The sequence below is a fragment of the Sceloporus undulatus genome, chromosome 6 (assembly GCF_019175285.1).
Source record: "Sceloporus undulatus isolate JIND9_A2432 ecotype Alabama chromosome 6, SceUnd_v1.1, whole genome shotgun sequence".
Classification (NCBI taxonomy): domain Eukaryota; kingdom Metazoa; phylum Chordata; class Lepidosauria; order Squamata; family Phrynosomatidae; genus Sceloporus; species Sceloporus undulatus.
Window position 1 is genome coordinate 163,487,586 of NC_056527.1, and position 16,694 is coordinate 163,504,279.

General features: G+C 40.6%; 1 protein-coding gene across 1 annotated transcript in view; it reads left to right on the forward strand.

The window, feature by feature from the left end:
- Positions 1-16,694, forward strand: part of NTRK3 (neurotrophic receptor tyrosine kinase 3) — a 394,026-nt gene that overhangs the window by 159,855 nt on the left and 217,477 nt on the right. The window contains 3 exon segments of the mRNA XM_042476552.1: positions 333-490; positions 6,868-7,010; positions 8,214-8,355. Of these exon segments, the coding sequence (XP_042332486.1) occupies positions 333-490; positions 6,868-7,010; positions 8,214-8,355 (443 nt within the window).

Sequence of the window (16,694 nt, forward strand, 5' to 3'; positions counted from 1 at the left end):
CTGATGCCTGCACTGAACCTCCTGTTTTGGGAGGGAGGTCCTGATTCAGCTAACATAGTAGCCATTGGACATGTCTGGGGACACTTAGAGCTAGTTTGTCTTATGAAAGCATATGAAATAAATCTGTGCCCACCAATTCATTTTCCTCCTGACTGTCTTATCTCATCATTGGTTTTCAAATGCACTGTCACCACGTCCTTCTGTGCTCTGCCTAACATCAGCAATCCTTCCTTGGCCACAATTATTCCATGCAACTAAAAGGAACATTTCTGTTCTTCACCTTCTTTTCACCTTTCCTTTCTCACAGTCTCATACTTTGTTTTTGTGTGTAGGAGGTTAGAACGAAATATTTTCAACTGCAGCTGCGATATCCGTTGGATCCAGCTGTGGCAGGAGAAAGGTGAAGCAAATTTGCAGTACCAGGACCTGCGTTGCACAAGCATGGAGACCAACCGTATATCTATTCAGGAGATGAATATCAGCCAGTGCGGTAAGACACAATAACAACAACAGCAAAAATCCTGTTTAATTGGCCCCATGCCATGAAACCAAGAATAATTTTTTTGGTTTATCAGTGTCTGAAAAACTGTTTTTATATTGCTCTCTTCCTCTCTATTGTTGATGTTCCAGCCATGTATGCCCTTGTTTGTGTTAGCAGAATGGGAACACAAGCCATGTAGAACCAGTGACATTACACCAATATGGTGTTATATTCCACTTAACTGTCATGGAAAGATCCTCTGGAATCCTGGGGTTTGCAGTTTGGTGAAGCAGCCAGAGCTCTGTGGCTGATAATTCTTGAAAAACCCTCCCTAAATAGGAAATCCCAGGATTCCATGGGATGTTGTCATGGCAATTAAGGTGGAATATAGTGCTATAATGCTGTAGTGTGGAGTAGCAGCATTGGGAAAGCCTGAGGTTTGCAAAACAATTAAATCCGGGGCAGGGCTTGCCAATGTTTTTGAACTGATACTCCCAGCAGCCCTAGCCATCATAGCCAATGATGAAGGAGAATCAGAGTTGAAGTTCAACAATATTTGAAGAATGGCATGGTTTCTACCATTGGGGGCAAATCCAACCAGTCCCATTGAAAAAAACAGGGTCCTGATAACTCAACTTTAATCTCCATTCCACTAGTTCAGATTTAGAGTTAAGCTTTTATTTATTTACTTCTTATACTTTTAGACTGCCCAGTGGCCAAACTTTGTGGTCAGTTTCAGTTTGTTGTGCCTAATGTGTGTCTAACTTCCATGTTTTTCTGTTTAATAATAATGCATGACAGTGGGAGATTTTTGTTATGTGCAAAGCGCAGGAAAGAGATGTTTCCCAACCTCAACCTTCCTGATAATGCAAAGCCTCTTTCAACTAATGGTAGGGGTGAAAGACTATAATGTGGCAAGAGTGGAAGAGCAAACTCATGGAACCACAAAGGAGCAGGATGGGAGCAAAAATACTCAAACCTAATAATCTGTACTTTCTTGGATTAGTTTATTGGCTGAGGGATCCAGGGAACTGAAGTTCTTCAAAGGGCTTGCCTGCACAGGCCAAAAGATCTGTTCCCCCCTCATTCCGGCATGTCCTATTCAGATGATGCACAACCCATACCCCAGTTCTTGTGTGGACAGTCCAGGTGACATCTGGTATGTCCTTCACCGGAACTAGGGCATTACAAGATTAAGCTACTGCTCTGGATCATCCGGGAAGATCCAGAGCCCTCTGTTTCCATACTGTGTCTGCTGTTTTCATGGGTGTCCCATTGGGCTACCTGGCAAATCTGCCACTGCTGTGGGTCACTTGTTCTAAGGTCAGAATGAGACATTCAGCATTTGACCATCACTTGGCATCTTTTTCTGACCACAGAAGTGATTGACCTGCATCAGAGGTGGCTATGGCAGGCAGTGGGCCATTTATCTGGACATCCACCATGGCATGGGAACAGAGATAATGGGGGCAGGTCAGGGCAGATGTGGCACCAGGATACTCTGAGCTGCCCCTTGGCCAGTGCGGACAAGGCCAGAGTAACTTTTCTAATTTTTTTATCTATACAATAGCTTTACTAGCAGGCTGGACAGACTCTATGCTGGGGTGGGCAGACTCCCCTCTAGCAGGATCTATTTTGTTTCTTGCTAAAAGAAAAATGTTGGGATTACTTTTGAGAGCTAGACACTATATGATAACCAAGGGGCAAAGGCAATTATCTGCTATACCCCATGGGTCCTAGTAGGTAATTGCCTCTGCCCCTGAGTTATATGGTATGTAGCTCTCGAACGTAAATCCCAACTGCCTCTGAGTTATCGCATTGTATCTGGCACTCAAAAGTAAATCCCATCATTTTTAGCGAGAGAGAAAATGAACAGAGGCAATTGTCTACCATCCCTAAAAATTAAGGCTCTAAAATGATCTTTTAAGATATAAATAAAAGATAAATGAAAAATAATTATATCTTTTACGATGCATAAATAGAAGATCAATGATATAGAAATAAGGGATAAATAAAATAACTATTTATATATAGATTTTATTAATGAAGATCACTGAGGCTGAGAGATAGGCACTTAGCAAAATGCCTCCCCTTTCAATATGACTTGATTTTATTTAGATATTAGGAGTCAGAAAACTAGAGATCCCCCAGTAGATCCTGTGTTAGCCTCAACCTCTGTATATCTGTTCATTTGGTAGGACAGTTTTCAAGCATGCATGTCACAGAAAGGCAAAATGCAGCCCTGCAGATGTTATTGATCTGGAACTCTCCTTAGCCCTAGCCAGCATAGCCAATGGCATGAAATACAAAGCGTTACAGTCCCACACCATCTGAAAGGCTGCATTTATCCATCCCTGATGTAGTTGAAGAACCTGAAAGTATATAGGAAGAATGCACACATCTTGAAACTAAATGTGAGCTTAAGAGCTGGTGAGTGGAATTTAGTATGGACAACCTGCACATATAATCATAGAATTGGAAGTGACCACAAGGGACATCCAGCCCAGCCTGCTGCTGTGTAGGAACACATAATCCTGACAGATGGCCATCCAGCCTATGTTAAACACCTTCAAAGAAAGAGACTCTACCACACTTCAAAGCAGCCTATGTTAGTCGAAACATGCGTAGCATTAGGAAATTCTTCCTAATGTTAAGTGGAATCTCTTGTTCTGTAGTTTGATATGTTGGACTACATTTCCCATAAGCTCTCATAACCAGCCATTCTGATTGGGACCTATGGGATTTGGAGTTCTTTTTTCAGGGCAGTCTCATTGTTTCCTAGTTGACTGTTTGCAGTGATAAGGTTACTAAAGGCATGAAAATATTCACAGGTGATATGTAAATGCTTTCTGCTGATATGAGGGGTATGTGTTTATTATGTCTTTACATCTGGTTGTGCATGTTTAAAAATCTACTAGACTCATGGAAGAATACCAATATAACCTTCAGTCTGAAAGAAGGTTGACACTTAAAGGATTCCAAGAATTACAGCCCAATTTCTTTATTAAACAAGGGCTATAAAATCTTCTCTGCTATTTTGGCAGAGAGGTTAAAAGAGGTTTTACAGGATATAATCCATGAAGATCAAGCAGGTTTTCTTAGACGATATCTAAGAAATAACGTCAGAGACGTTTTAGGTATTTTTTGGGATATCGTGAGAAACATAATGAAAACCAAATGGACACGATTTTTCTTGATGCTGAGAAAGCTTTTCTGGATGCTGAGAAAGGAATAAAACTCAAAGTCTCACAACCAGATACAAAACAAGGAGGAAAAGAGAACGAGGGTAGGATTTAGAGAAACTCAGTGAAATCAAATTTGATGTCACTGGAGAAGTCTATTTTCAATCCACAATGTATTCTGCACAAAACTTGTGCATGGCTGTTTGGAAAAGAACATATTTCTGTGCAAGAGGCAGCACTTTATGCAGAAAAAACCCTGTTTCCTGTGTAAAAAATGCAATTTTGTATTCACATCAACCATGTGCTTATTTTACACAGAAGAACTATCTCCATTGGAACTATCTATATTGGAAGGCCCTTTTCCCCTCCCTTAGGACATGGTCTTTCTGCATAGAAATATTATTTTCAGTGCAGAAAATGCTGCATCCTTTGCAAAGAATGCTATTGCCTGTACAAAACAATTGCACGTGAATTTTGTGCAGAAATGTATCCCGAACTGCAAAGGTTTTCATCAGTCCATTGCTTCAACAGTTGAAGTTTTATGTCCATCTCTCTTGCTGTCTAAGGTTGCTTCCCTCATCCTTCACATCAGAGGCTGAAGCTTTTAAAGACTCCCACTGACTACCTCTTGACTAAGCATCCCTGAAATCATAAAAAAGGAGTGCATTTCCATAACAATGACAATGTATGGGGAGAGAAGAGTACGAAAAGACATTAATTTCCTCCCATTTTCTCTCTCATCCTGTAAACATGACCTCATAAAATTATCCAGTTTAAAACACATGCCCCCCAGTAAAAGTCAACCCTATACACAGACACAGACACACACACACATTTCCCACCTCAGGTCCCTTTTATTAAACACTGGAAGGGAGCTGTGATAGCTGTGTGTTGGTTAACTGAAGGGATTTGGGAGACAACTGGAAATTCCTCAACAAATTAGAGGAGTAAACTTCAGGGATTAGGAAACCTTTAGCAAGCAAAGGAGTAGGATGGGAAGACCTCGCCTGCCATTAACTCGGGCGGATTTATGTGCATTAATTTCCTGGATTTATCGGGTGAACAGTTTCCCTGACCCGTCTGCCCCCACAAAGGCTCCTCATCGCAACTGGAAAGAGACATTCCCCCTGCTGAGATCTTTTCCTCCCCAAATGGAGCTCTTCCTGCTTGTTCTCATGGCCGAACACAGCAATGATTCAGAGCATTCCCCAACTGAGACCACCTGGGTATTTGCGATCCAACAGACTGATGTTTCTTCCCTAGTCTGACATTCCTTCTATCTCTGATATACAGACTGTGGAATGCAATTGCTTATGTAGCCAAAAATGCAGCACCTATACACAAAAGGGGAGAATTTTTTTTGCAGAGGTATTACAAAGAAGGGAAATATCCTAACGGAGTGGTAGACCCAAAAGTGTCTCATGCAGACAAAACATGTGCATCAAATGCCGACTAACCAATGGGAGGGCAACACAGAAAAAGGAAACCTGGGATGGTGGGAATTAAAACGCTAGAGTCATAAACAGGGTGTACTACAACGCTTGGATTTCTATTTCTTTAATTTAAAATCAAAACTTCTCTGTTGTCCAGAGAGGGTCTCAGAGCGATGTATGTGGAGGGTTTTTTTTAATACAAACAAACAAATGCAATGTAACTGCAATAAAAATACAACAATAAGATGTGTTCAGCTAGCAAGCTGAACGATCTCATATAAGAGTGTGTTGACGTAAACCTTTGCCTAGGCAAAGAGAAGGAGATCCCATCGCTGGTGGCAACAGGAATCAGCTTGTCAATTTTAGGCAGAGGGTTTTCTGTTCATATTTGTTTGGGGGTACATCTCATGCTCCTAATTTTGAGGATAGGAGTGATACATTTTGAAGTGGAATTATTCATCAAGATGGTCTCCATAGCCACATTTCCAGAGAGAGTTCAAGGAGATCTGGCTTTTTAAAATCTCCGCCAACAAACCAGTTCTCTCTGTCAAGGGCAATCTTGATAGAGATTTGTGAAGCTGATGGGTCCTAAATCTCTATCCGAGACCAAGCTACCATAGAATCCTTTGCATCACAATATAGATAACCAACAACATTGTAGTGGTGCTCAGAAAATCCATTCCCTTGTCTGTTATTGTGATGATTGCAGCTGCATAGATTATGTCATCCTTGCTGTTATCAAAGCATCTGAACACATCAACTGTGCAAAGTGTGTTTGTACTACATCATTGTTTGATGAAAAGATGGATACAATATTATATTTGAAAGATGTGTCTAGATGTAGTTGTGTCTTGGCATGTCTGCCTTAAAAATCCCAGTTTTTATATGTTTTGTACAATTATTCTGTCAATCTGATGCTTGTCTAGATGAGTCATCAGCTCCATGTGTTCGAGACAAACTCATAAATTGTGTGCTTTCCCATATCTTGTTTCGTCAGTTCTCCATCATCCTTGTATACATTAATCCCTTCTTCTACCTATGTTTCATTTATACATTTATAAACAATATAGTCGAGTGATCTCTGGATGCATAGAGATGGTGAAGCTATGGAAGACAAAATGAGGACATTGCCCCTCCAGTATGAAATCTGCCCCCTTGGATTTAATTTTCCTTCAGTCCCCAAATGTGTTGCATTGAAGAAAGTGAGAAATACTAGTATTTGCTGTGCTCACATTGCCTTTATAACTTCGCTTGCTCCTTTTTGTAACCTCCTAAACTCTAAATACTCAGCTGAAGTTTTAAATTATTGCAGTATTATTATTGCAGGACTGAATAAAATGTCATTTCAGGAGACAAATATTCATTGAGGGGCAATGCCTTCATTTTGCTCTTCTGGAGCTACCACCTTGGGAACATATCTTTTACCAAGAACTCCTGAAACCCGCTAACATGCAATATTGACCAATACATAACAGACAGGATTAAAGGCAGCAAATAGTATGTTATAATGCAAACCTCAAATCTTTTTTAAATGGGAAAAAGCCTACTCAGATTTTGAAGTACCTACAGGTTAGGATGATGCTGAGATATTTCCTAGACTTTATGTAGTTGAAACAGAACAAGAAACACAAAATATTTGTGTTCCCCGTGAAGTTGTTCAGTACTCAAAGCCATTCTGAACAAGTCAGACTGAGAACAAAGTGTGAGCCTCACTGTCTATATTGACTGTTCCCTTGACATAGATGCTTATTCGTTGGTTTGGTTTCTACAGATCTTCCTGAAATAAGTGTCAGCCATGTCAATCTAACCGTGTGTGAAGGTGAAAATGCTGTTATCACCTGCAATGGTTCGGGATCACCTTTGCCTGATGTTGACTGGATGGTGGTCAATCTGCGCTCTATCAACACTCATCAGGTAGGAAGATATATCCAGATGCTATTTCTCCGCTTGAGGTCTTAAAGGGTTTGGGAGGAAAATGATCCTATCAATAAGCAGAATCAGATCAGATGCTTTGTTTCCAACTGAAGCCATAAGGTATTTTGACCAACGTATCTCAGATGGATCAGAGTCCAATAGCAATTCTTCACCATATTCTTTAAACATTATATATATATATTTCTTGACTGTCAAGGAAATTAAAAGAAAAAAATAAATCTAAGGAAGAAGAAGATTGGGACTTAGTAATTAAATATTGGAAAAAACAGGCAACGAAAGAAGAGTTAGGCGGGTTACACACCGCCACTTCTGACGCACTTCGTGCGTGCTAGGGTTACGAAAGGGCGTCCTAGGGTTAGGAAGAGTTGCCCCTTCCTAACCCACCCATGCCCCAACACGCGTGGAGTGCATCGTAAATGGTGGCGCCCATCCACATGGGCGCCACCATTTTGATGTCTTGGACGCTGTGCGTCCAGACGTGTTGCGGCGGAAGTGACGCTGCAAGGGCACGCTCCGCCCCTCGCGGTGCGACTTCCGCCTTTTGAAAAGGAGCACCATTTCGACGCTCCTTTTTCGCTGTGGAGGGAAGCCTCGCAGTCTGGCTGCTGGGGCTTCCCTCCGCAGCAAATGGCGGCAGCGGGAAAACGGCCCCTAGAGGGCCATCTGTAACCTGCCTTTGTGAATTAAATAGTGATGATATATATATGAAAACATAATAAAATAAAATAAGAAAAAAAATGAAGAAGTAAGAAAATGGGGTGTTAGAAAATCCAAAGGTTAATATGGCATGGGAATAAAGAAATAAATTAACCACACAAAGAAAGAAAAAAAGAAAAAAGTAATAAAGATATGATATATATATATATATATATAAATGCTAGATAACAATAAAATATCTTCAGAAACAATTGTAAATATAGGTTGGAATAAAGGGTATATGAGATAGATAGATAGATAGATAGATAGATAGATAGATAGATAGATATATAAATAGAGATATAGATATATATAAAATACACACACATTTTCCCAACCTATATCTACAATTGTATATATATTGTATAATGTTTAACATTTGTTATTTTTGTAAGTGTATTTGTATGTCTGCGTCTCTACTTCTCTGTATTTGTTTTTATTGAGAATCAATCTTTTTGAAAAATTCTCTTTGCAATTATTTTTCAGACAAACGCCAACTGGACTAATGTTCATTCCATCAATTTGACGTTGGTGAATGTCACAAGTGAGGACAATGGGTTCCTGCTCACATGTATTGCTGAGAACGTGGTGGGAATGTCGAACGCCAGCGTGCTTCTCACTGTCTATTGTAAGTTGATGGAGAGGGGATTGCTTGGAGTTTAGGGGAGGGAAGACAAGGAAACAGGAGATATTTGTATTCATTTCTTGTGGGGTCTCATAATGCTTGATGCAGGGGAAACATAAACTGGAATAAGGATATAAATCTTGCTTTATTTTCTTCTTGCACAAAAGAACAAAAAAATTCAAAAGCTTTCTTGCTATTTTTCACAGTTTGATACTTCTTTGAGAAACAAATACATTTGTGCAAAAGATAATGTATGTAAAATGCAATATAATAAACAACTGCCCAAATGAATGGTATATGCATGCACACATGCAAATACTCTTGCAGTGAGTTGATACACCCTTTCTTGTTAAGGATGGGGGGAATTTGTTAATATTATTTTCATCCCTACATGGGGAACATAAGCCATATCTTTCATGGGGTTTTCCATATAGATGTGGGAACTGTTCTCCAAATGTGATGGGAATGTCCCAAGGTGCCTTGGATGAGAAGAGACATACCAGTAGGAGGAGGGGTAATATGAAGCTTGTTTGCTGCCTCCATTAAGGCACAACATGTTCTATTACAGTGATTCCCAAACTCTGGTTCTCCAGGCGTTTTGGATGTCAGCTCTCAGAAGCCTCAGCCATCTTGGCCAAGAGGTCTGGGATTCTGGGAGCTGAAGCCCTAAATACCTGGAAGGCCAGTGTTTGGGAATCACTGTTCTACTATGTTCTCTCAGATCCACAAAGAACTCTCTTGCACTGTGTAATTACATTCAGATGGTACATGCTCTAAAGGAAGTGTTTGGTATCTGTACACTAAAATAGGGACATCTCTCCTAGTGCAAATTCACCAGAGTTCAGCCTAGAGCACCTGTCTAGCAATGCCTGCTTCTTTAGGTTTAGAATTAAGGTTGAGAAGGCTATGGAAATTTCAGTAGATATCATTAGGTTGTTGTTTTTTAAAGCACATTCAGTGATCATAGTTTGTTGCTGTTACTCTCTTAAAACCTTCAAACAGCAGAAAAGGAAACTGAAATGCACATGAAAATGACTTAGTGTGAATCATATTGGGGATAATATTAGAGACAAAAAGTCTCTCTTTACAGGGTCTTAGGGCTAAAATCAGAGACCATCTAGTCACATCTACTATCAGGCAGTGAGGCAACATCTTCAGGTAATGGATGATAGGGACAGCAGTGATGCCACCTCCAAGCCATTTTCCACAACTACCTGCCTGTATATGTCCTTTGGAAAGGGGAGAAAGTTGTATGTATTTCTCACCCTTTAAACTAGCCTTGTGTCCTCAGTCATGGTGATGGACACGATACAATGGCCTATGTTGAAACCAGATTCAACTACCCATTCTTCTGAGTGTGCAGAGTGGAGCCACCATGTATTTCTTCCTGCAGTCTCAGGCCAGACTCGGTGGTGAGAAATGGATTGGAGTGTCCCTATGTGTGGAGAAATCTTCAGGAGAAACATGGAAGTATTGGGTTGAATTTTGTAACAACAATATATGCTGAGGAAGAGGGCTGTCTCTAGTCTGTTCTCCACAGCAGTACTATATGCTGTTGAAGTAGTTTCTTGAACATGACCTAGGATGTTTTATAGCAGAATTCTGCCATTCATTTTTTCTTCAGTCTACAGATCTTGTAGCATTGCACAGAGTGAGACCTTAAAAATTGTTCATACCTAAAAAATATAGTTGCTGGGTTCGCATTTTTTGTAAGGCACTCTGAGAGCTTTGGTATAGGGCGGGGTATAAATATTTTAATAAATAATTAATACTCCCTTGATGCATTTGCTTCCTAAACAAAATTTCTTGGTTTTGTGGAAAGATATGTTCTGCAAAATAAAAAAAATTTCTCCAAAAATGTCCCACCGTGTTTTATAACTGTGAAAAAACTCAAAAAAATTGCCAGTTTAGGAGAAAATTTTTGAACTTGCTTGCTCTTGAATGTTAGAATGAAGTAAGTGAAGATTTACATCCTCAGAATTTGTATGCATACAATGTTTGCTTTCATGGCGCTGTGCGCAATTGCTGATGCTGCTGCTGCCACCTCCTCCTCCTCTTTCTCCTCCTCCTCCTCCTTATTTTTGATCCTGTTGAAATTTTTCTCAATCCTGTCATCAGGAGCCTGAACCTCCTCGTTCTTTGCCCTTCCTCATGAATTGGAAATGTAAAACTTGTTAGGCAAAGTAGCTAAATTCATGCTAATCTGCCCAATTTGCATCATGTTTATGGGGTGTACAACTCAGTTTTATTTGTCATAACATTTGGGTGCAAAATTTAAATTGTTCTAGTGCAGAGTACAATGTCCCTGCCAGCATGTTGAATTAATATTAATAAATTGTCTCTCCTCCTCCAGATGTTTTCCTCCCTTTCCTTTCTCTTTCCTCCTGATCTAATGGCTGTAAATTCACACAAACCAGCAAGATTGTGATGGGCGGTGTGAGCCATTTCCCTAAACAGCAAGGATGGTTTAAAGCCTCCGTCAGAGACAGACCCTCTAATAATATTGGATTTTTCCAAGATTCATTTTTCTTGACTAAAGGACTCATCCTGGTGTGTCATAGCGGTGGTGATGTGGATATGAAAATAAGCAGTGATCCCTGACTGAATTGGCCACCTTTGCAACATCTCCCCTCCTTTTGGCAGATTACTTGTCAAAAGAGAAAAGGGGATTATGTTGCATCTTGACCTCTTTAAAGCAGCATTTGCCAAACCTTCACCTCTTTTTGCGCCCCCTTCTTAGAGATTGTTGAAATGAGGCCTGTGAAACCGGATAAGCTGCCCCCTCTTTATCGATGTCTCTTAGGAGTAATCCGTCAGGCTCCACATTCCAGTTGTATTGGCTGAAGCCAATAGTGGACAGGGCAAGAGCCAAAAGCAATCAAGTCCTCTTTCCTTTTCTCTCTCTCTTTACTACTCCCTTTTCCACTCTGTCTGCCAACATATTCTTTTTTTGCTCTTTCCCCTTCTTCATCCCCACTTACCAATCTTTCAGTGAAGGAACAGATCAGTCTTACAGCAGCCTAAAGGGACAACTTTAGGCCACTGTAAGGTTTTTGTAACCACTGTAATTTCAGAATAGAAGGATTTGGAAATTAGACAGAGGACCGCTTGAGATTATGCAAAGGACTACTTGCAGCCATAGTAATGCAATCTGCAGGGGTGAGACTGTCTTGTGTAGGGAAAAAATGATGTAGAAAGTCCAGAACTAGATGGATAGTTTTCCAACCTCCGTTTCAAGAGCCCCACAAGTGGGAGACAGCCACTCTTTTTGGCAATAAGGCTGCATTTTCTACTCGCTCATAATATATTGAGCCATACTGTAAAGTATTCTTTTCTTAGAGCAGGAATGGACAAAGTATGGTCTTCAGTCTGCATGCAACTCCTTAATTCCACTTTGGGCCTTTCTAAAGCCTCTAACCATCCCACAGTTCCACCAGTTCTTTCAAAAACTCAGCATTATTTTTAGCTAATGTTTTCCCTAAAATCACACGTAAAAGCCCACTGTGTGGAAACAGGTGAAAATATTGCATCCCAACCTCACCAGCATTTCAGGGTTTTGCACTGTCCCCAAATATTTCTGTCGAAATGACAGTAGGAAGAGACACGTCTTCACTTCCGTCACCATTTTGGGAAGGCATACAGAGGAAATTCATTGAGAAGCTTTGCAGAAGGAAAACAGAGGTGTTTGAACTTGGTGTGTGTAAATGCGAACTTCATGGGTGAGGCTTGGGGGTGAAATTGTCCTCTGACTCCCACACAGTTGTCCCTCCTTGTCATAAACCAATTAATTCTGTAGTGTCTTTGAATTATTAACCAAAAAAATGCAGCCAATGAAGGGACTGAGCAGCTCCATCCTATGCGAAAGTAAGTGATAAGACCAGAGAAATAAACCATATGGTTCATTTTTGAACTACGTGGTTCAGCAACTACATTCCACTGAAGATGGAGACTTTTGCCACCCAAAAGGTTTAATTTCTTTCATGACTTGCTAGCTGCTTCGCTATGGATCACAGTCTGGCAATTTGCAACTCAGAGGTATGTTTACTATAGATGCCTGTAAACATCTGTAAACTCCCCCCTCAAAGTAGAATCCTTGAGAAAGCTTGATATGTGCACACTTACTTGTTATGTGTACACTTACACTATTCCTCACGATGAAACTTGTGTGTGGCTATGAATTACTTTCCACTATAGCTTGTGTATGCCTATAGTGTCTAGTTTTTATATGCAGAACAGTAGCTCAGTGGAATCCCATTGGTATATTACAAGACAGTTCAAAATGAAATATTGAAAAGCAGACAGATAATCCTTTGCCTCCAAGATGTGCTTAGTGTTACCTAAAGACTTGAAACTGCATTATATTTTAGCATTGGGATCCATATACCAAGGGATGTTTGGGTATGTGGATCCATGGAATAATTTAAACAGACTCAGAGTTTAGGAAAGGTGTACAGGGATGTCATTTTCACTAAATCTCTTCTTAAATTATGCAATGAGTAATTTTACCAATTTTTTTTCCAGCTGTGAGAAAGAATTTGAAAACCACAGCATTTTCACAATTTGGGACATTCTATGCAAAATTTGCACAAAAAACAACCTTTTCATGCACAGGAAACAGCTTGCTCTCTGCCGAAAATAGCATTTCTGCTTGGACATATTATTTTCTGCACAGAACACGCTGTTTAGTGCAGAGAAAATGTTGTTTTCTGTGCAAAACAACCGCATGTGAATTTTGCATATAGTAAGTCCTGAAATGCGAATATTTTCTTCATCTCACTTACATGTTCTAAAATCCTGTTACTGCATGTGCCTTTCCAAATGCATTTGCTATCCTCATGGAAGGTGCTTCATATGCAGTGGTTGCAAACCAGTGGTGAAATGGCAAATTTTAATGCACAGGCACTCATTATAATGAGTCTCCATAGCCATGCTGCCATGGAGAGTCCACAGCTATCTTGAGTTGTACTAGGGAGGGGTGGGTAACATTAGTCCATGTACCAGATTAAACATTCACCTCTAATGAGCCACTGAATTCGCTACTACATATTTGCAGTGTAGCAACAAAAGAAATACATTTCCATTTTTGGAACATGTTATGTTGGGGGAATACGCTGTTTTCAAACACAGCTGCACATTCTGGAGGCTTCTGAGTGTACAACTGTGCCTGAAATCCAGACACACGCTCCTTTCTTGTCTGTTCATAAAAAGAAATTGTTTTGTTTTGGGATTTGGGGCAGTTTTTGTGTCTGCAGTAAGAGGGGTGCAAAACTGGGCAAGAACACATTGTGTTGCCCGCTCTAATAAATATCAAGACGACAGATATAGCAGTTTCCTACTGCAGCAGGAATAGATGGTTTGCAAAGTAAACTTAGCTTTAATTGCTGTTTTCAAAAGCAAGAAAATCATCTGAAGTTTCCAACTAATTTCAGAGGAAAAAGGGAAGTCTTGGGGTGATGAAAGATAGTTCCTGAAAATCAATGCATCCTAGCACCTCAACCCTGAAAGTCTCAGCTCTATTATACCGCGGACCCCATGTTGTGGCTTATGTATGAGCCACTACAACAGGGAATAAACGAATATATTTATTCATTCATTTATTTTGATTTGAACATGAGGGTAGAAGTATTAAACTATGCTTTGTCTATAAAGGCCAGAACTAATTAGTTCTATTATATATTATGGCATAAGCACAATATCATATCATTAAGCCTTGTGTTAACTGAATTCAAAATAACAACGCCTCCTTCTTTCCATTTTTATTCTCCCTACTCTTAGAGTGTTGATGCCAACTTGTGATAAAATATTAAAATTCTGCTCCAAGACAAGTTGGCTATTGCAGTTTGATTAAATTATGCAAACAGTCTGAATTTTTAACAACTGTTTTGCAAAATATACTTTGGTTTTGCTAGCCTTTGGATAGGCTAAGCTGCTCCACTGGGCACTAAGTACTAATCCCAAACATGCACACATCCAAGCAGAACTCAGTTCAGTTCTCTGCTTGAGATTTCAGTGAGCATTCTTTACATGCTTCTGAGCACATATGCTCTCTAGATTATATGGCCTTGAAGTGTTCTTTATTTTATTTTTTAAAATGCTAAAATAATACTTAGTTTTGCACTGGTTCTATATTCTGTGTTTTTCTGTACTCCAGTGCCATCCAAATAATCTATGTTGGCCTTCTTCCAACCTGGTGACTTTTAGACGTGTTGAGGTACAATTCCCATGTTGGCTTGGAGATTATGGAAGTTGAAGCCAAACATGTCTAGAGAACAACAGTTTGGGAAAATAGAGTCTACATTTAAAGAATGAACCTCATTCACAAGTTTGGTGAAGTGTGGGGAACATTTCACTACCCTGAATGTAAATACCAAGCTTAGTTTAAAGCAGCCTTTCCTAACCAACTGTATATACTCGACTATAAGTCAGTCTCATGTATAGGTTGGCAGCAGGTTTTTTTTGGGGGGGGGGGGCAAAATTATGGATTTTGCCATGAACTATTGATAAATTGAGGCTAAAACTTGGAGGCTCTTTCAGTATATGTATGTGTGCACATGGTAAGAAGGACTCTAATTGAGGCTTCTTGCATTTCAATTTTGGTTTCACCCTTCACTCCCCAGGCAGCAGCAGCAGCTACCATGGGCAGGAGAGGGACCATTAATTTGTTTTATTTAAAAGCAATCGATCACCCAGTATTTTTCTGCTTTGCTCAAGAGAGAAAGCAAGTGCTCTCCAGTGCATGTGGAAATCTCAAAGAGATTATCACATTACTATACTATTAAATAAGTCAACTTGGAATTTTGGGGTCAGCTTTTGGGCATAAATTTCTCAGCTTATAGACGAGTATATATGGTAGATTTCTCTAGAAGTTTGGGGGTGCAACTTTCATAAGTACAGCGTGCCCGCGTCATACGTGGGCGCGCTTTATGCGGACTTGAGCGTACGCGCTCAAGCCGCGGGGCACACGCGGGGCGGAAGGGGTGGCATGTCCCATTCAATTGAATGGGCACGCACGCCCATTGTGCCTCGCGCGCCGCCGCACCACCGCACCGCTATGCATGAGCCCCATTGTTTCCAATGGGGCTTGAGCATAGGCGGAATTCACCTTACGCGGAGGGATCCGAAACGGATCCCCGCGTAAGGTGAGGGCCGACTGTACTAGCCAGCCTAGTAAAAGAATAAATATGATAGCATCCTAATAGACTTAGGGAACTGTGTAAACTGCCCCTAAGAGGCGGCCTGCAACGGCCTTCAGCTGCCCCAGATTGGTGCCATGGCAACCACATGCAGCGGCCCCAATGTGGCCTTTCCAGGGTGCAAAAAAGAGAGGCAAAAAGCAGCTCCTTTTTGCACCCTGGAAAGGGCACAATAGCCATGATGCTGCAACTTTAAGGTGCTCCTTAGGTGCTGTGTTGTGTGGATGCAGTGCCAAAGGAGCGCCATGATGCTGTGCACCATGTGGAACGGCGCATGCTGTCATGCTGCAGTGGAGGCATGTGTCATGTGGATGCCACCCCCAACTCTGCCCCTAGGCTGGCCTTTATGGCTGGTCTGCATAGGCTCTTAGAATAGGATAATCTGGCTTAAGTGATGCTAGGTTGATGACAAGACACAACCACTATGCCTCCTTGTTCTACCTGTCAGGAGGCTCTATAGGATGGTTATTTCCCTGATTTTTAAGGATTGAATACCCCTCTCCTGTCTCACTTACAAGCCTTAAAGTTAAAGTTGTGTAAAGGATCCCTAGTTGACACTACTGTTCTAGCTCAAGGCTCCCATCCCTTTGCCCTTTTACCCTTAAAATCCCTTCCTGATCTTGTTCTCACACCTCAGTGGCACTTACAGTATGCAAGCAATTACTGGTCATTGGGCTCAATGTGGTAATGTGTAATCCATCTTCTTCATTAATTCTTCAATGAAAACATCCAGACTGAGATGTAGAGAATGAAAACAGTAATGATTTATTGAATAGCAAGTAGATTAAATTATATACCTGGTGCTGTACACAGTATGCGGTAACACTTCAGTTTAAAAAAAAATAATACTTTTTCCCATAAACTCTTTCCACATTCTCAAATTCCTTTAAATCAAAGTTCCCCACTTACTGTCCTATTTCACAGTGATTCACAGACTTTGGTCTTCCATGTATTTTGGGCTTCAAGTCCCAAAAGCCCCAGCCAGCTTGGCCAATAGTCAGGAATTCTGGGAGCTGAAGTTCATCACAGCTGGAGGACCAAAGTTTGGGAACCACTACTTAATACTTCTATCTGGCCCCCATCTGATTTGTTTCCCTCAAATTTTAATCTGCTCCTAACTGCCCTGCCACTGTCTCTAGTTCTATCTGA